The sequence below is a fragment of the Daldinia childiae genome (assembly GCF_008694065.1).
Source record: "Daldinia childiae strain JS-1345 chromosome Unknown Scaffold4, whole genome shotgun sequence".
In the NCBI taxonomy this organism is placed as follows: Eukaryota; Fungi; Ascomycota; class Sordariomycetes; order Xylariales; family Hypoxylaceae; genus Daldinia; species Daldinia childiae.
Genome location: NW_022984645.1, coordinates 16,106 through 35,563, shown reverse-complemented (window position 1 = coordinate 35,563; position 19,458 = coordinate 16,106). Strand labels below are relative to the sequence as shown.

Sequence of the window (19,458 nt, the reverse complement as noted above, 5' to 3'; positions counted from 1 at the left end):
TGATAGCTATAACATCAATAGGGGTTGGTGATAGTGTGACATGCTAGGTAACCAGTGGTGAGGGGAACTGATAAGCGTTCAGGGGAATGATTGGATATTTTTATTTTGACAGATAGGGGTCTAGCACGACTATAACCGGGTTTAGGAAGACCTCAGTGTGCTTCGAAGCAGGTGTTAAAGGCCATCCATAATTGGTAGTTACTACGACCATTTCTTAGTTTACGATAGTTCTGAACTCGTCGTTTGAGAACCGTTAAGCTTGCGTCCTTTTTGTATTATATGACTGTGTATAATCTAGAGACTATACATCTGAAATACCGTATTATTACAAAACAATTTCAGAGTGAGGACCACCAATGGTGGTATCGGGGATTAATCGAAATGATCAAGTATTATGTAAAATAACTGGTATAGATAGGTATTCAGGGTTATCTAATCTCTGTGATGTAATGCCAACCGGGTTCCTGAGAGAGGGGTAGGATTTATGTTAAGTAAAACCGAATAATCAATTTAGTATCCATTGTGAAGGTAATCTCTACATATAAGATTCCTATAGTTGCAGAGACTAAAGTATACTCAGCAAGCTCGACGGATCAGGTCAACTCAAATAAATAATCATACAAACTCGACCTTATACAAGTCATGTCCAATCTATCGAAAAAATGAGGCTTACTTGGCCGGATCGTGGGACTGATAGGTCTACCTAGGAGCCATTATAAAGCCACACCTAGCCACAATATCTAGCCACTTCAACTACTTTAGCTATATAAATTTCTTGCTCTAAATTCACTAAATATGTATATCCTTAGTTTTACCTGTTTCCTACTTAAATAAACCTTTTTTCGACCTGAATCAGATAGATTTCCTATACAATATATCTACCTAAGCCAAGTTAAGTCATATCCAAGTCAGGGCTATTAACTGACTCATCGAACTCGCTGAGCATACTTATGCTTTTGATATCACCGTGGCCCTTCAGAATGATGCTCGTGTCTTAAAAGACTTTAGCCAATAGCATAGCTGGACGTCTAGATGAGGTCCCACTATGGATGAGCCATTGTTGCCTGCTTTACTAACATCCTATGTAGCTGTGCCGCAGAGGATGTATATAAAAGGACATGGATGAGCATGATTCACCTTTTCGATATACTTACGCTGTAATAAGTTTTCAATGTAAATTATCCTTTAAGAATGACCGGTCCATCCAGCATAACAGATGAATATGACATTGTGGATCATAATGAAACCGCGTTGAGCCATGAGGAATTGGCAGAGATACGCAACTGGCTTAAGCCCACCGACTACTTGGCTGAATCTGGTGAATTCCGCCGTCATCTCTCATCCCAAGCTCCCGGAACCGGTCTTTGGATTTGCGAGACTGACGAGTATAAGAAATGGTACGACTCTTCAGAGCATGGCAGCCTTTGGATAAAGGGAGTAGCCGGCGCAGGGAAAAGCGTCATAGCGGCTTCGGTGATTAATCATTTACGCACATCTGAAGACTGTCCTGTTCTATTCATGTTTTTTCGAAATATCGTCGCAGCCAATTTCTCACCGCGTGCTCTTATTCAAGATTGGCTTGCTCAGCTTCTGCCCTACTCTCCTAAGCTACAGTTTTATCTCCAGTCACGCCTAAAGACAAGCTTGGTAGAGACTCCGGACAGCGAACTATTTCAACTTTTTCTCGATGGAGTATCATCTGTGTCGAAATGTTTCTGTGTTGCTGATGCTCTGGACGAGATGGATGAGATGACTCCTGGAAACAGGGCGCTTCTCGAAAGGCTTAATAACTTGGCTACCTATCGTCCTCACTCCTTGAAACTACTCGTCACCAGTAGGCCTAAGCAGTATTTGCAAAGTGCCTTGAGAGACTCGTCGATCGTTCACATTAGCCTTCAGCAGCGTCTTGTGGATGCTGATATAACAGCGTATCTACACCATCGTTTTGACAAGCTTCCTAAAACCGATAATACGCCGGAAATTAAACAGCAGGTCATTGATATGGTAGCAAAAATGTCTCAAGGCTTATTCCTGGTTGCAAAGCTTACGATGGACCAAGTGGAAGCTTATTTTCTCGCAGATGGCTCAGTAGATATGTCTACTCTGGAAAAAACTCTCCCTGTGGGATTGGAACAGACATATACTAGCCTTCTAGCGAAGCAGCGCCAAGAGAACGGAATAAGTATTGACACCCAGGTGTTTGTTCTTGAGGCGGTCACGCATTCCTCACGCCCTCTGCGACTGAACGAGTTGGCAAGCTTAATAAAATCCATTTGTCCAGATATCGAAGCGCCCTCGGGCTTCAAGATACTGGTCGCCACCTGCTGCGCGCCCCTGATAGAAATTCTTGAAGACGAAACGCTACAGGTAATTCATCATTCATTCACCGAATTTTTGCGTGGCGAAATGCGCAGCCTGCAAAAAGTTGACCCGGTAACTGCATTCCCGGTAATTGAATCTGGAAAGGCGCACAAGCATATGGCTATGAATTGTCTTCGATACCTCCGATCTGGCTCCTTGCTTCTTGATGGTGAGCAGTCCGACAATACGGCTAAGGAGTTATCAGTCACCTATCAGAAGCCTCGGCATCAAATTGATCTGGATGAAGAGCACTATAAACGTTCCCATCTAGGCCTGAAAGAGGAAGAAGACCCCTTTAGATATAGGGAGGCCCGCTTGCGCCATCCATTTCTGAGTTATGCCGTGGAGAACTGGTCATATCATGCCAGCCTTTACGGCGACGTAGAAGATGAGGAGCTGTTTAGCGCCGTCTTGGGTTTTGTTAGGCCGAATGACATAGCTTTTAGAAGGTGGCTTATACTTCAATGGGGGTCGACGTCGAATAACAAAGAAAAGGCGGAAGGTTTGCCGACGGGACTTCACATCGCTGCTTTCTCGGGCCTATATTATCTCGCTCTCAAGTTAATAGAGGAAGGCCTACAAGTGTCCGCAGTAGATGCTCAAGAACGCATCCCGTTACATTGGGCAGCTGCCAATGGACATACGAAGCTTGTATCATTGCTGATCCAGCATGGGAGCGACCCGAATGCGATAGACGGGCGTGGCTTAAAGCCGATCCATCTCGCCGTCAAATACGCCTCGGTGGTGAAAGTACTACTCGAAGCTGGCGTGGAACCTGACACGATCAAAACAAAGGAAAACCACGCAGGACGTCTACTAGGAGGAGAGAAGATCACAAAGGGAGAGTGTGCAATCCTCTACGCTATCCAAGGCGGATACACGGAGACCATCATAACGATGATCCCATTTTGCAAGCCGGAAACGTTAGAGCGTCTCCTATGCGAATGCTGTCGATTCGGTCGAACGGAGTCTGTCTTGGCGATTCTAGAAACCACGGATGTCTCAGCAAATGCGACGTACCGCGGGGCGACTGCTCTATATTTCGCATGCAGTGCAGCCAACGCGAAATGCGTCCAAGCCCTCATAAACCGGGGAGCAGATGTAACTCAAGTATCAAAATGGGCCCCTCGACGTACTCGTAACGGTGGGGCTTGGGTTGGAAGCACCGCAGATGCCCCGATACACTGCCTAGTGACGTCGTGGCGCGACGATAATGACTCGTCGTGTCAGGCTATCCTAAGAATGTTGTTAGAAGCAGGTGCCGATCTTGAGCAGGTCGACAGCGAGAAGAATACCGCTCTACTCCTTGCTGCTGGTGCCCCATTGAGAAGTAGTTGGACCACACCTCGCGTGCTTGCCCTGAAAGCCTTGCTGGAAGCAGGAGCTGACCTGAACAAGACCCATATTCACGGAGATACTCCCATGAATTTAGTTTTGCGCCTGAATCGTGATATTAAGGCCATACGACTTCTTCTAGATGGCGGGGGCGATCCAAATAAAAAAGGGCGTCATGGTCAAACAGTCCTACACTGTGTGCTTGACCAACCAGGCATGGTAAAAGGGACCGAGGACACAGAATCTATTGTTAAGCTTCTGCTCGAGAACGGCGCCGATCCGAATGTTAAGGATGATCATGGATCAACGCCCGTATATAAAGCGATGTCTGCCGGGCTCGAGGTCTTCCAAATACTACTCGCAAGATGCAACGACGACGCTGTCAAGGAGCGATGTTGGTTCGGGTTATCCTCCCAGTCCGGTATTGAGAAGTTCGCGAAATACCTCGAGCTGTTACTCACGGAAGGCATTGATATCGACTCCAGAAATGCAATAAATGGCCAGACTCTCTATCTCTCCTGCCTTTCCTCCGAGGACAAGCTACGAATACTCCGAGACCACGGCGCGAAAACAGACGTAGTCGATAAGTTTGGTAACAATTCTATCCATATTATTTGCCACGCAACTGAGTGCCTACGTGATAGAATAGAGAAGCGTATTGCTACCGACGGAGTAGATCCACTCAGTACCAACTACGCAGGGGACACTCTCATCCATCACATTGCTTTATGGTTCAATGGCGAACAGCATGTAGCCGACTTTTTACGCTGGATTATTAGTCTCGGGATCCCCGTAAATGCCGTGAACAACAAGGGCTCTACAGCTTTGCACGTCTACCAACAGAAGCTCGCCTACGGCAGTACCATCCGCAGCAAGGACCGCGCCCATTTTGTCGAAGTCATCAACTATCAGGGCCAAGTCGATTTCGAAATAAGAGACAACTATGGCTTGACCGCCCTACATATAGCGTCTATGAGGTCTGAGAAAAACCTGAGCTTGCTAATCGATTCCGGCGCCGACTTGAGCTTTTTGACGCACGATGGGCAAAATGCCCTTCATATCTCCTGTCGGGCCCGGAAGCCCGGAATCGTCTGTCAGATACTTCGGTTAGGAATCATCGACTTGAATCAGAAAGACGTATTCGGTAGGACGCCGCTTCATTACGCATGTAGCTCAGGAGAACCGGAGTCCGTGGCTTTTCTACTGAGGTACGGCGCCGATATACAGGTAGTAGACTCAAACGGGTGTACTCCTCTCCACGCCTGTGCCCAATCTACATTAGAGCAAAAAGTCTGGGACGCATATGAGCAGCGGTACGAATGGCTATGCAGCCCAGTCAGACGTCCCTTTCAGCCGTATATTTCCGGGCCCCAAACCCGGCGTCGGTATCAGGATAATTATGGCTCTGGGGCTATTGGGACGATCGTGAAAATGCTTCTGGATGCCAACTCTGATGTTGCCGCGGTTGATAAATCTAAACTGACAGCGTTAGATGCAGCCCTTGCAGCTGGTTGCGCCGAGTTTGTCGAGGTATTTGCCAAGAATGAGGCACTTTTCGAAAAAGCAACGAAAGGTTTAAATAACAACAAGGACACTGCGGAGCGATCAGAAAAGATTCGACAAAAGATGAGAGCCCACATGGAGTTAATACGACCAAGACCGATTAATCTAAATGAGGATAAAGAAGCCCTCGACGAAATTATTACGTCCCCTTCCACAAGCTTAGACCTTGTTACGAGCGAGGATGCTGCACAGTTAATTAATATCGGCTTTGAAACCAACCCGCTTGACTCCTCTTACTACCAGCTTCTGAAGGAACTCATGAAACTTGGCTATACGCAAGTTGCCGAACAGCTATCTCGAGTAATATTGCATTACAGTTCTTATACGTCCCTTCGAGAGAAGATCGAGAGAGATCAAAAAGATAAGGAACTCTACATTGATTCTGAAGCCAGAACTGCCCTACAATTAGCATGTCAGCAGTCTGAATCGAATATGCTGATGCTACAATTCCTGATCGAAAAGCTATATGTTGATGTCAATGCGCAAGGTGCACGCATTAGTCCCGAGAGGTTTCAGGGCCTTGATGAAGAGATAATTCCCACCGGGACCGCGCTTCATTTACTTGCATCGGCAGATCATAATTGGCAGTTGGAGGGTATGAAATATCTTCTTTCTCATGGAGCTGATGTAGACGCTCTAGACGAGGAAGGAAGATCTGCTTTGCACGTCGCCGCCCGCGGTAAAAAGTACCAAGATGACGACGTCCAAGGTTTTTGGAGGCTTGATATGGTACGAATTCTTTTGGATAACGGGGCCAGTCTAAATATCGTCGATAAGATGGGACTTTCGCCTCTCCACAAGGCCTCTGCCGCTCCAGACATCATGAAAGAGTTGCTTCGCAGAGGTGCAGATCCGGCCATCGGGGATCGTAATCCTGTATTCCTAGCTATATACGACCAGAATCTCTCAGCGCTAGAGACGCTTCTAGACCATGGACTCAGCGTGGATTTGCTCGACGAAAAGTACCCCAGCCGGAGGGTGAATTACAAGCTCACAGAGCCTCGAAAGGTATACGCGCTGCTGTGTGCGGCTTTTGCTGAGAAGTTGAACACGAGCGTCCGAAACTCGACACCCCTACTCAAAGCTCTCGTACGGCGAGGTGCTGATTTATATTTGCCGCTGAACGAGAACGAAACTATGGTTCATTTTCTCTTTGAGTTTCCAGAGTACGAAGTCCCGAATACACTTCTACGGGAGCCGTGCGTGTCCCGAATCGACTTCAACCGCCGTGATCAGCGTGGCCGGACGGTCTTGATAGCCTCGTGCGACTGGCGTGAAATTCTGCCTGGATATTCGTATCGCCACTGGGAACCAAAACTACCAGGACCCCCGCTGCAGATCCTGGATCGTGGGGCTGATGCGACACTGGTGGATAACGAAGGAAAGACAGCGCTGCATCATCTCTTAGAGAATCCAGGAATTCCTGATGACGTTCTTATTCAATTCATCAATCGTGAAGAAGTTGCTCCTACCCTATTTCTGAAAGACAATCGTGGGTTTTCGCCATTTCACTACGCTTTGCGTATCCTACGACCTAAGATTTGCGACCTGTTGCTCTCTAAAGGCGCCAGTACAGACCCTGACCCAGACGGCCTCACGGTACTTCATAATATAGCTTCTCAGTGTCTAGAAACGCGTCGCAAGCCGCTCGGCTCCGGACATATAGACACAAAGCTACCTAAGGACTATTTTGACCAATGCTTAGCTCTCTGGCAAAGATTCATAGCGTCAATCAACGTAGCAGACAATGATGGTAACACTCCCCTTTTTGCATATCTATTATCTGGAGATAGAGACCTTCGCAGCGAGAATTCTGGAGAATGCCATCTGCCTCACTACGACAAGCTTTTCTCACCTGATAGCCTTGTTGATATCTTCGCGGTAAACAAAGAGGCCGAGACGGCGTTGCATGTGATCGCTAGGAGAAAAAAGACATACTATACGGGAGAGGGACATGATAAGGCAATGTTTGAGGCTTTCATGGCTAAAGGGCTAGATCCGTTGAAGGAGGATGCTAAGGGGAGGAGCGCATTAGATGTTGCCAGCGTCTTTGAGAAAGATGATATTATCGCGATCTTCGGAAGGAAGTAGAACTTCGTCCCGATGAATCTAATAATGATGTTGATTGAGTAAGAATCTCACGACTCCACTTTATCTGGTAGAGATCTTAGATATGTCCTTATCATTTGCACCGGTATTCACTTAGGATTATGTAATTGAACTATCCAGCGATTAAAAGGGTATTAAGCCGAAAGTTTAAATGAAGTTCGCAGAGTTTGGGGATTATCTAACTACCTATATTTAGGTATCTATTAGGTACCTGGTAGTCTTCTAAATTCTGCATCAACATCTACATGTACCTAAGGTAATCATAAATCTGCCTCCTTAGGCACCCAATCCAACCCCTTTTGCTCCCCTACCAAAGTCAGTATCTTTCCTTCGTCAATAACCGCTTGCAAATTCCTCAACACGAGAAGTTCCATCTCTCGCTGAGTCTCGACGGTAGTTGTCCCGAGATGAGGGAGTAAAAACGCTCGGTCGTTCTTCACCAATCCGGGATGGATTTCCGGTTCGTTCTCAAATACGTCGAGACCTACTGCCGAGACGTGTTCCGACTCTAGCGCAGCCACCAGGTCCGCCTCGTTGATCAGCGCTCCACGCGCCGTGTTTACAATTACGACACCCATTTTTGTCTTGGCCAATTCCGGCGCGGAAATTATGTGTCGGGTGCTTTCGTTCAGAGCTAGGTTAAGGGATAGTACGTCTGACTGAGCTAGTAACTCGTCAAATGACACGTATTTCGCTCCTTTCTCCAAAGACGGATTCAGTTGGCGTCGGTTATGATAAATGATATTCATCCCGAAACTGCGCGCACGGTCTGCCATCGCCCGTCCAATCCCGCCCATCCCTAAAATTCCAAGGGATTTGCCGCGAGGGTCGTGGCCTAGCTGCACCCTCCCCTTCCAGCGGCCCTGGCGCAACGCGATCAGCGGCTCGTGCGCATATCGCAAAGCACCCAACATGAGAAATATGCCGACGTCAGCGGTAGCATCATCGACAGCCACGGGAGTGGATGATACGGCGATCTTACGATCGCTGCACGCCGCCACGTCGATGTTGTCGTAGCCCGCGCCGTTGTGCGCGATGAACTTCCAGGACTGTGGTAGCGCTGCGACGAGCTCACGATCGAATGGCCCTGTTATTGCGGTAGAAACGTTGGACCGATAGCATCCGCTGACTGCGGCGTAAGTTCCATTTCGGCAATTCTCGAGAAATTGCTCTCGCGTTCCCTTTCGAAACTCAAGGAGTGTATATTTACTGCTAAGGGACTTCCATTCTTCGTTTGTATGGACTAAGTTCCCGATTAAGAGAACGGTAGGAGGTGACGACATGGTAAAAAAATTTAAAAAAATTTATTGTTAGTTATATATTTGCTATAACTTTAGGTGGTGGTTTGGTAATATGTACGAAGTATACTTGTATAATAACCGACAGATGCCGAACTTCGGAGATGGTGACCTAAAATCGCAATCGCGTTGCACTAAGATGGCGGATTCCTCCCACTATTTATTAGTCCGCTTAAATTTCAATAGGTCACAAAGACTAGCCGTTATATATTTAATAAACAGAATCAATTAGTTTTAGTAGGAGCCTAATAGCCATAGTAGACTATCATCTATCAATGAGCTCAATAAGTCCAATAACAAAAGAAATTTGTGTGGTTAATATGGCCACCCAGTTGCAGCCTTGGAGGGACTCCCAGGTCCGTCCCACTACCTATCCGTCCAGGTAAGCCTTATTTTTTTTTATTTTTTTTCAATATATTTGACCTAACTCATAGAACTCGCTGTCACCTATAAAATCTGTAGATGCTAACGGAATACATTTCCAATGATATTTCCATGTAAGTATCTCCCAAATAAATATAACAAATTGCGTTGCTCCCCAGTCTTTACTCGTAACGATTGGATCCCATCATTCAATACAGAAGAAATAGTAAACTACATCATCAATAATGATGAATACCTCACCTACCTAAGATACCAAAGAAAGCTCATTTGACCATGCCCATTAAAGGCACTAAAGGCATACCTAAGTCTCACTCCCTAACGCCTTCCATAGAAGAACGCTTTTTGTCCCAATGCCTAAACATCCGCGTGCTGTCAATCGTGTGATCCGAATCCAATTTTCTGTTCATATCGGCGTGTTTGACAAACACTAGGGTAAGGAAGAGGGCGAGAACCGAGATCCCTAGCCACGTAGCAAACACGACCTGAAAACCCAGCTTGAACGAGTCGTAAGTTGCGTCCCGGACATGGCCAACAGGAAGTAAGTGCAAAGTCGGAATATAACTTTCAGCATAGTCAGCGATGGAAGTATCCAGTCCTTCCCACCTGAGCTTTAGCTTCATCACGTTTTGAAACGTTGACGCGCCTATTCCTACACCAACGGCCATACCAAACTGCCTTGCGAATATATACATCGCTGCGGCGGCACCTTCGTCTCCGGGTTTGCACATGCTCTGGGTTCCGAAATTCTGGGCATTAAGTATAGCCCCATGACTGATCCCTCCTAAAAGATAGCTAATAACCCAAACAGGCGCGCTGTCGTTGACCCTCCATATTGTGTACATAGCTGTTGCGATGCAGCTGACAAACCAACCAAACCAAATAGCCCAACGGAAATTGTTAAACCGGGTCACAAGGCGGCCAGTTACTATTCCGGATATAGCAAATGTGAGGAGGTTTGGAAGTGTAGCCACTGTAACACCTATTGTCAGTATAGGATTCCTAATATCCTGTAATGACTGATGATAAATCTAAATGCTACTTACCGCCTGCAATAGTCGGAGTAAATTCTTTTACGGACATGAGATAGAACGGACAACTTTTCCTAATGTCAGCGGTATGCTAAATCGGAGATATGGTGGGATTTAATTACTAGTATAATTGCCCATATAACTGCAAGGGCCAGATACGTTAGCTACCATACTCAAACAAAAATTATACAAGAAACGTACCAGGACGCCTTGGAGAAAAGCACCTATATATGTAATTATAGAGCTAATATCCTTGAATAGGGCACTAGGAATGAAAGGGTATTTCGCAATGTACCCTACGTAGAAAGAAGTGGCTATTAAACCGACAATGCCTAGCACGAGAGGAACCAACGTGGCCGCGCTATTCCACGCATGCTATATAGATAGTTAGATGATGTGCCAACCGTTTATGAAGCGAAGTGGTCGAAGGGATTTACATACTTGTGAGCCACCCCAGGAAATTGCAATAAGAAAGGCTGTTGCGGAACCAGTAAAAATAAATCCTCCCAGCCAGTCAATTCTCCTTAATTTCTCTTGAAATGTAGCCTCTTTCGGCCGTAGAGTAAGAAGATAAGGTACGACAACAAGGCCGAACCCGCAAATAGGAAGCATGATATAGAATATCCAGCGCCATGTAGTCCTATCAGCAATGGCCCCACCTGTCACCGGCCCTATTGAGAGGCCTACAGCCCATGCTGCGAGTCTATGAATATTGTTTTTTAGTTTAGATGACTGAAATGCTCTGGAGATCTGCTAAGAGACTTACGTTACGCTATACCACTTCGGTCTCCATCTTAGGGGCACAAAGTCGGTATGAATGACCAAGCCTAAAGAGTGAATACCTCCTCCGCCGACGCCTTGGATACATCTACCCACGATCATCTGCGTAATGCTATGTGCCGTACAGCAGAGTAGTGTTCCTACCGAAAACGCAGCGATCGAAAAGGTAAGGCAGATTGGGCGTCCAATGATGTCGCTGACTGAGCAAATCATCGGCATAGTAACTGCATTGACAAGAAGATATGACGTGGCGATCCAGAAGGCTTGAGTAGTTGTACCCTGAAGTTCACTAATAATCGCCTAATGAATCCCCGTTAGTGAACTCTAGAAGGATATATACTATAGATAAATTTAGTTCTTACACTTAAGGAGGTAACAATAATAGTAGCATCGAGAGAGACGATGAGGTTTAGGAAAGCAAGAGTGTAAATAATGGCTTTTTCGTGCTTCGATGGCTTCCATTCCTCTTCGGCCGGCTTTTGTGTTTCGCTTGCCATTTTGTCTGATGGCCAGTCGACGATAGGAGGTTCCTTCACAACAATCTCCCTGTCTGACGAAGAGGCATTATCAGAACCGGACATCTTGAAATGTGCAAATAGAGTGTGGGTGTTAATAGGGAAAGATAGACAGTCAAGCCAGAATTCCCCCAGGGAATGATTTGGAAGTGAACCACGTATTTAACTCAACAAAGGGGCCGGGTAGCCCAAAGCATTTCCGGATTAATAGGAATAACCATAGGACATAAATAGCACAAATCAAGGGAGGTTAGGATGGTATCAAGGGAGGAATTTGGTACTGGAGTGTAGAAAGCACCTGATAGAATAGGGTAAAGTACGCAAATAAAAGACTTTATGCTTGAAGTAGATAGCACAGATATCGCGGTGAATACCACCCGTATCCATCCGAGTTGGTGTGATATAGGACATTCCCTTTCAGTGCTGACAATATGATTCAGCTAATCATGGACCGAGTATTCGAGGCGTCATATATCCCAAGCTGGCACACGAACATTACTAGGATGATATCTTTAATTAGTAGCATTGAGGCTCAGCCTATAGGTTTAAGTCCTTGGCTTTAATGTAGGTAACTATTGGACACGGTAACTTGTAAGGGAGGGATTGGGGTTGGGGTTGTTTTTTTGTTAGGGTTATTTAGTACTTCACGCTTCTAACACCTTTCATCGTCTTTATTGTTAAGCTTATATCGAGTTATTTTCTATTAGGTTATACTATATTTTCTAATTAATATGAGGGAATACGAGAATCCGTTGATGCTTGTGTATATCATGTATGTGTACCTAAGGTTAAGAACGGTTCTGTGTTTACGAGAAACCCCGCTACAAAAGTGGAATTCGGACCAACAGCAGTAACTTCCTAGGTACCATAGCGGGGGTATGTGGGTACAGGGAACCGTTCCCTATTTAGAAAAACGTTCCCTAAAATGTTTTCATACCATAACAGTTGCCTCGTTCCCTATTGTAAGAATGGTTCTCAAAAAGGGAACGGTTTCCAAATTGTGGAAATTTGTCATTTCACGTGACTTTCACGTGACTTTCACGTAAAAAAGTGGGTAAAAAGTCAAAAAAGTCAAAAAATTAGAAGGACTGGTCCTCGAACCTACCACTTTTACGTTCGTGTAACCATAAACCCCACCATTAAGGTTAAAGTTTAAAGTGTAAACGTTTGAGCTAATGGGACGAGGTGGCCAATTTCATCGAATTATTTTATTGTGAAAATTTTCTTGTTTTTAACCTTTATAACCTTCACTTCCGAAATATTATTTTATTTAAAAAAAAAAACTTTAATGAAAAAAAAAAAAATTTTTTTGTAAAAAGGTTTTTTTCTTTTAAAGTATAGGGTAACCCTTCCCGTACTTAGCCATTTTGACCAAAAAGGGTTTTTTTTCTTTTTTTTAGGTAAAATCGACGAAAATGCTTCCCAAAAAGGGAACGGTTCTATAAGAGGGAATGGTTCTTGGCATTAAGAACATGGGATCCAAGGTGGGTCCAAAAATCCCAAATTTGTACCTATTTATTTTCGGATCCAGCTAATCAAAAGCCTGGAATCAAGGGAACGTTCCCTATTAAGGAACCGTTCCCCAAAAATAACCATTCTCTGAAAACCCCCACCTCCGCTATGGTAGGTAACTACTATAAATATTCATACTCGAGTCAAGTATATCCCACATAATATAACATCAAATAGCCTTTCCTTAAACGAATGTAAATTTTTAAACCAGGCGTGTTTAGCAGCTTAAAATTGTACGTATAACAGTAATTTAGAAGAGGTCTTGGAACATTAAGCGATAAAAATTGTTTCCTATTACATTATTACGAGGCTTTAAATAATGACTTTATTGATGTTGTGTCAGGGGGTTTATACCCAGGTGATTGATATCATACACAGAGTGAATATCTAGGATAGGTAGACCAAAAGGATGAGATATTGAACTAGTAACGCCTAGCTTCTATTCTCTTTCGAGGGCGCTCTGCGCCCTTATATAGTAGATAGACCCCTGTAGGCCTCCTTACCCACTTATACCCTGATATGTTGTAAGAAAGTTGTGAGTAAAATGGGACTAACTCTACGATTTCACTAGCGTAGTTGTAGTCAATGAACATGTTACGAAAGTCTATCACGGTAATCTAGAAATATCATCACTTTATATAATGGATACTATGTAATGATCAATCATCCCAATTAACTCTTTGAAAATAACGATTATTATGTAGTTCATAAGGCAGTAGAATGAAAGAATTGAAAGAAAAGAAGATAATTCATTAAAAATCAAAAACTGATTTTATGGCTTATACATGATTGGTGATTAGGTAGGACTATGAAATGCGGCATTTAGCATTGAAAGAAAAGTCATAAAGGAGCAGCTTGACTAATATAACCAATATTCACCTACTTTATTGAGCTTATGGCTAAAAATCACATTCTCGTTAGCTTAGCTGGATAGGTACTTATTGGAATAAAGGATTGTTGTCTTCTGGTGCCATTTTCACCCAAATTTATTTCTTTGCTTCTATATGGTTTTATCATAAATTCGTATATGGAGGCAATGAATCAGCCATTTAGAGCAGATATTATATATATCTTAACTCCAGAAAAAGGCAATGCCACAAAGGGAAAGGGCATATCCCAGAATAATAAGCGAGAGGTCATGACCACTTCCTGAATTCAATGGCTTCTGTGCACAGTCATCGGGCATGGAAGCACTAGTACCGAAACATTTGAGGACTCCGTTACTGTTGACAACGAGATCGTCTATAAGAGGGCCATTAGCTTAAAAATATGCAACGATTCGGTAGATTAGGTTACTTACTGGTATCCACGGAGGTTGTATAGTAACGATCTTTGAAATGAGCGCGGCACCTACATTGTAAAACCGTTCCATTCACTAGGTGACAAGACCGGCATTTACGGAGGCCACCTCTAAATAGTATTGTTAGTACGATGTGTCAATTTGTTGAGGCCCCAAAATGTGAAAGGGGTTTGGGAGTGGCTTACCCGTCTTGAGGCTTCAGCACGCCATCGTCATTTCCATAGCATTGCCCTAGATCAAGGATTGAGCATTGAGCTTTATTTTCGATTTTACAAGATGCCCTCAGGCCGACATGAGGATCATCTAAGTCGATGAGCGTCATGTTTTGGCAATTCTTGGCATAGCCACCATCTGCGATGGCGTGGCACACGAAAGTGCCTGCGAGAATGAGGCAGGGAGCCTTCATAGTAATAGTCGTTTAAATTTGACAATGAGTTGAGGCAGAGTTGGAAAGCGTATTGATGTGAAGGAGATGGGAATGAAGATAGAAATGGGAAGGGAAATGGGTACTATATTATGGAAAGACGAAGAATATATAGATAAAAATTTAAAGATCTCTAGGTAGGAATAGGATTATACGCGTAATCTGTGTCGAATGGTAGATGGCTTTGAAAGAGTGAGTCTTGAACGAAGCATCTGAGCCTATTAGTATGCTTACAGCTGGATGATACTTACCTAAATCAAGAAGTTAGTCGTACTTAACCATTTTCATTCTTGAAAGTTCCTTCCAGTGACAATACACATGCGATAGATGTCGCACTTTGTCAACATGTTCTTGGACCCCTAGATTATCTTCAGAGTCACAATATAATTATTCCTTAACAAGGGACAAAGAGCCAAGATTTAGCATGTCACCTTTAATATGACCACGCGTAGACAATAAAACATACAATGCCTTTGATTAACAATACGATAAATTGTCTTCGTGCTCCACTCTGTACACGAAGGAGCGTAATATCTCTTTGATGGCTGGTAGAACAAAATCTTCTCCGATTAACAAAGGTTATTGTTGACCTCCGTGAAATATTAGATATATAGGTAGATTTATATTCGACATTAAACATATGCTTCAACTCCAGAGCCTTATATTGGGATAGAGAGTATAGGGTGACTATAAACAAACGACAAAATGTATCATATCTTATTATGCCTGATTCTAGCTTCTGATGCAAAGGTCTTAGCTCTACCATTGCTAGTCGAAAACGGCATTATGACCAGCCTGCAAGATATCAAGCGTCAAGAACCAGTATCAGCGCAGGGCACTTATCTTGATACTGTGGCCGTCGTTGGTATTATTGTTGGTGTCCTCTTTACCTTCTTGTTTGTTTGCCTATTGATTTTGCTTGGTAGACGAGGTTTTGGGTCGAGAGCGAGATAAGGCACGTGTGCTTCTAGAATCGATGCTCATAGTAAAAATTCATATTAAGTAACAAATATATGGCCCCCTTTTCGAGTTATGGATATATCAGGTAGTTTATCAAGTAGTCCTTCGCCGGGCACGTGTCATTTTGAAGTCAGGAGTGGTTTACGTCAATTTACTCTATATTAATACTTTCCATACCCATGTACGAAATGTAATAACTAATTATATATTTACTCCCTCAAAATATGTTATGGTTTCTCGCTATATATTCACTATTAGTTCTTTTTATTCAATAATAGTACATCTTCAAATTTAGACCTCAGGTGTTTCGAGCGACGTTCATACGTTTTTTTCGGCTTATATGAAGACGAATTACCCTTCATGTGAATGTTGTCCCCGACACTACCTAACGTATGAGAATTTCTTAAAATACCTTCTTAAAGACTTTATTGTTTTACAATATCTGAACTATCGAGATAGCTAGGACTAATCAGTTACGATAATAGCGATAAAGCGTGTTAATCGAGGGCATGGTCAATGACAACGAGCCTATCGTAGGCAAGGCAAGGTCACGCTTAGACGTACTAAGACAACGAGAGTTTCACTTTGTCGTCTACTAACCTTACGCTTACCTAATAGGACAATTCTCTGAGGACCAGCTTCCGCCGCCATTCACATAGCCCTATGGCAATGAATATGAGTGGAACCAGGAAACCTATGAGAAGCTCTTACAGCGAACCAAGAACGACACACAACTCCGCCCGGCCTGTGGTACGTGTTCCTCCCATGCACTCCACTGCATCACTCTTTCTTCCTTTTCTATGCCTCTTAGTCTATATCTTTCCTTCCCCTATTCGGCTTGTTCTATATCATCTCCCATCTCCTATTCCTAATCCTTCTTCTCTACCCCCTATTTTACGCCCATGTCATTAAATAGGGCCCCTCCAGGCTAATGCTTGTCATGGTAGCTTTGCCGATGGGTTCTTCTAGAGCTCCGGTATACTGACCTATCGCCTCCGCGAATAGATATAGACAGCTAGAAGCGCTATGTCAAGGCTAGAACGTTAGGGAATATTCATACTAGGCTTCGTAAGAGTGGTCGGGTTGTCGAGGTTAAATTTAGAGGTTCGGTAGATTAGTATATTATCTTCATAGCCTTTAGTGCATGATTTTTTCGGGATTCAATAATTTCATTATTCTTACCATCGATGCATGCTCTGAAAAGGGGGAGAGAACATTGCTTACTGACTTTCTTAGTCTACTAGCAGCGGTAAAAGTCTATGAGAAGAAACCTCTCAAGCTCTCACTCATCCCATTTGTTTCACCCTTCCGTCCCTTCTCCAGGAGAGAAAGTGCTTCCTTAATGGGGGCCTTTACGTGCTTCACACCATCAACGTGCAAACTGAGCAACTCTTCCCGTGTCCGGCCCCACAGATTCCCGTCCCATTTTCTCCGCACCAGTAACACCCCCGTCTTAGCCACATCGTCTCCATCCACGCAGATAAAATAAGTCGTATCTAAGGCTTCGACGAATCGTTTCTCCCGGCAAAACCAAGGAAATCGTCTCACGGCTTCATTGTAGTTCCACTTAATCAAGTCCAGGCGTTCTCCGGAGCGCTCGACCGCTTCGGGCGCATATATCAGTCGCTCTTCGCCAGGCTTCCGTTTCGCAGCGCTAGAATCAATTGAACTAGCGCCAAAACCGAGCTCCTTGTGGTGCGTGTTGTACTGGAAGACGATAAAGACGGGTTGAACGCGCACGTCTTCTGACGGCCAGTCAGCATCACCATTAGCTACGACCAGAAAACGCGTCTGCAGGCCTTCGTAGCAAGAATACGGGATACGGATATGCTGAGTAGTAGTAAGGGCTAATTCCTCCCCGATGCGGTGCAAGTCTGCTTTTTCAGTCGTCCCTGAAAGGCCTGCATCCCATGGCGGCAATTTGACCATCAGCATGCCATTTTCATCAGGGTCTACCGTATCGACGACGAGGATGTATTTCTTTTGAAGATACTGGTTCTTTGCACAGCGCAGGGGGTGTAGGACGACAGCTTGCTGGATGAGGTCCTGGGTTGATGCTGTGTCTGAGGAGAGGGATGCAGGAGTCAATTTGGCTTGGATGCGACAGGCATATTCTTTGGACGATTTGTATTTGAACGCTGGCTCCAGGTCGGCAATAACTTTATCTTCCGGCAAACTCGAATGGATATAAATGGGAACATAGTAGCCTAGGGGAATATTTGCCCTCGGCCTTGGTGGTCCATCATCATCATCATCATCTTCTTCTTCTTCTTCTTCGTCGCCATCTCCATTATCGGGATGGAGCTTATAACCATTCTTTTCTTCGTTCCAGGAAGAATTCCCAATTTGCAGATTCACGATACTTAAGCCGACATCGGCAGCCTTGATGCGAAATGAGTCGACATTGCACTCAAGCTTGTCATCGTCTAACGCTACCAGTATGACCCCTTTAGTCTGCCAGTTTTTCTCGGAGGTGGCGATAAAGTACCTAGGCTCAAACGTGTTTTGCGGCCCCAACTCAAGATGATAGTCAAAGACGGCGCGCAGTGGCTGGCCGACAAAGCGCGACCGTGGGGCAAGACGCACACTGGTACCCGGCTCGCTGCCTATGACAACACACTCAGATTCGCATTCGCGCTCGAGATATCCAAGCTCTACGTCATCTAGGTCGACGAGAGTATAGAGAGCTACTGGATGTAAAGTCATAGGCACATCATGGTAACATGCCATCGATGGTGCCTTAGCGGGCAGGGAAAGGTCTAGGCTATCCAACATCATTTTTCTCAAATACTGAAGATCATAATTGAGCGGTAGCTACGGTCAATGAAAGGAGCTACTGGGCAAAAATCTCAAAAATGTAAATATCTTTTTTTTTTTTTCGCAATTAATCTATCATTTACTTTTATAACCTCTAGATTAGGTATTCCTGTGTAGGTACCCAAGCTCTTAAAAGGTAGCTTGGCATGCTGATCTTCTTTCGTAAGCAAATTTGCTATTGAAAGTACGGTATTAGTGCTGTTTACACAAGTTCAACGTAGTACCCCTAAAGGGGTGCTGCGTATTGATTAAAAAAACGGATAATAATTAAAGATTTAATTAGAATATTTTTATTTAAATATATTTCTTATTAAAAATTAAATAATATTAGTTAAAATAATATTTTTAATTATTAAATATAAAAATTTTAAAATTTATTTATTAAAATATTAATTTAATATTATTAATTTTTAAATTTTTTTAAATAATTAAAAAATTTTTATAATTAAAAAATTATTAATTATTATTAAATTTATTTATTTAAAGGTTTATTTTTATTTAAAAAATTATTTAATTTTTTTAAATTAATTTAAATTATATATTTTAAGATTAAATTTTTATTAATATTTTTTAAATATTATAAAAAAATTTTATTATTATTAATTAAAATAAATTTAGTATTTATAATATTTATTTAAATTAATTTAAAATAATTTAAATATATTAATTTATTTATAATTTTGACTATTGCTATTGGTACACCCTCATTTTGTTATCGGGGGCTTATTGGTACACCCTGTACAACGGGTACATCCCCACCAATTTTTTCAATTAAATTAAATATACCACATTTTAACCTATCCACCCTCACAACCTATTCAATCCAACAATTTAATAAATAAGGCTTACATAGATAGTTTTGCCTCAATTAGGGCTTTCTAATGATATAGGTATCGACAAGATGCATGCCATATTTCAAAAGTTATTCGAATATATATCATTCAATTGAACGCAGATGCGACCGCGCGAAAGGGTATCACGTGGTCTCCCTAGGAGCCACCACCACCACCACCATTATACATACTCGAATAACTCTTGGAATAACGCATGCATCTAATAGAAACTTATATCA

The 19,458-nt window shown here is 43.3% G+C and overlaps 4 protein-coding genes across 5 annotated transcripts; 1 reads left to right on the top strand and 3 right to left on the bottom strand.

The window, feature by feature from the left end:
• Positions 1-1,191: 1,191 nt before the first annotated feature.
• On the top strand, positions 1,192-7,350 carry GL218_04324 (Ankyrin-2; the record flags this gene model as incomplete). Its single annotated transcript, XM_033580921.1, has 2 exons — positions 1,192-2,530; positions 2,633-7,350. The coding sequence occupies 2 exons, from the start codon at positions 1,192-1,194 to the stop codon at positions 7,348-7,350; spliced, it is 6,057 nt and encodes a 2,018-aa protein (XP_033435529.1).
• Positions 7,351-7,628: 278 nt separating this feature from the next.
• GL218_04323 (putative 2-hydroxyacid dehydrogenase UNK4.10) lies at positions 7,629-8,651 on the bottom strand (the record flags this gene model as incomplete). The annotated part of the gene is made up of 1 exon (XM_033580920.1): positions 7,629-8,651. One exon carries the CDS (start codon positions 8,649-8,651, stop codon positions 7,629-7,631), a length of 1,023 nt encoding a protein of 340 aa, XP_033435533.1.
• Positions 8,652-9,358: 707 nt separating this feature from the next.
• Positions 9,359-11,439, bottom strand: GL218_04322 (putative transporter C3H1.06c; the record flags this gene model as incomplete). Of its 2 annotated transcripts, XM_033580918.1 has the most annotated exons (7): positions 9,359-10,020; positions 10,094-10,146; positions 10,201-10,220; positions 10,280-10,453; positions 10,520-10,781; positions 10,845-11,158; positions 11,221-11,439. In XM_033580918.1, the coding sequence occupies 7 exons, from the start codon at positions 11,437-11,439 to the stop codon at positions 9,359-9,361; spliced, it is 1,704 nt and encodes a 567-aa protein (XP_033435535.1). The 2 variants fall into 2 exon arrangements, with proteins under 2 accessions (XP_033435535.1, XP_033435534.1); XM_033580919.1 differs by lacking the exons at positions 10,094-10,146; positions 10,201-10,220 and having other exon boundaries at positions 9,359-9,796.
• A 5,387-nt stretch (positions 11,440-16,826) lies between these two features.
• Positions 16,827-18,347, bottom strand: GL218_04321 (uncharacterized protein; the record flags this gene model as incomplete). The annotated part of the gene is made up of 1 exon (XM_033580917.1): positions 16,827-18,347. The coding sequence occupies one exon, from the start codon at positions 18,345-18,347 to the stop codon at positions 16,827-16,829; it is 1,521 nt and encodes a 506-aa protein (XP_033435532.1).
• Between the last annotated feature and the right edge of the window lie 1,111 nt (positions 18,348-19,458).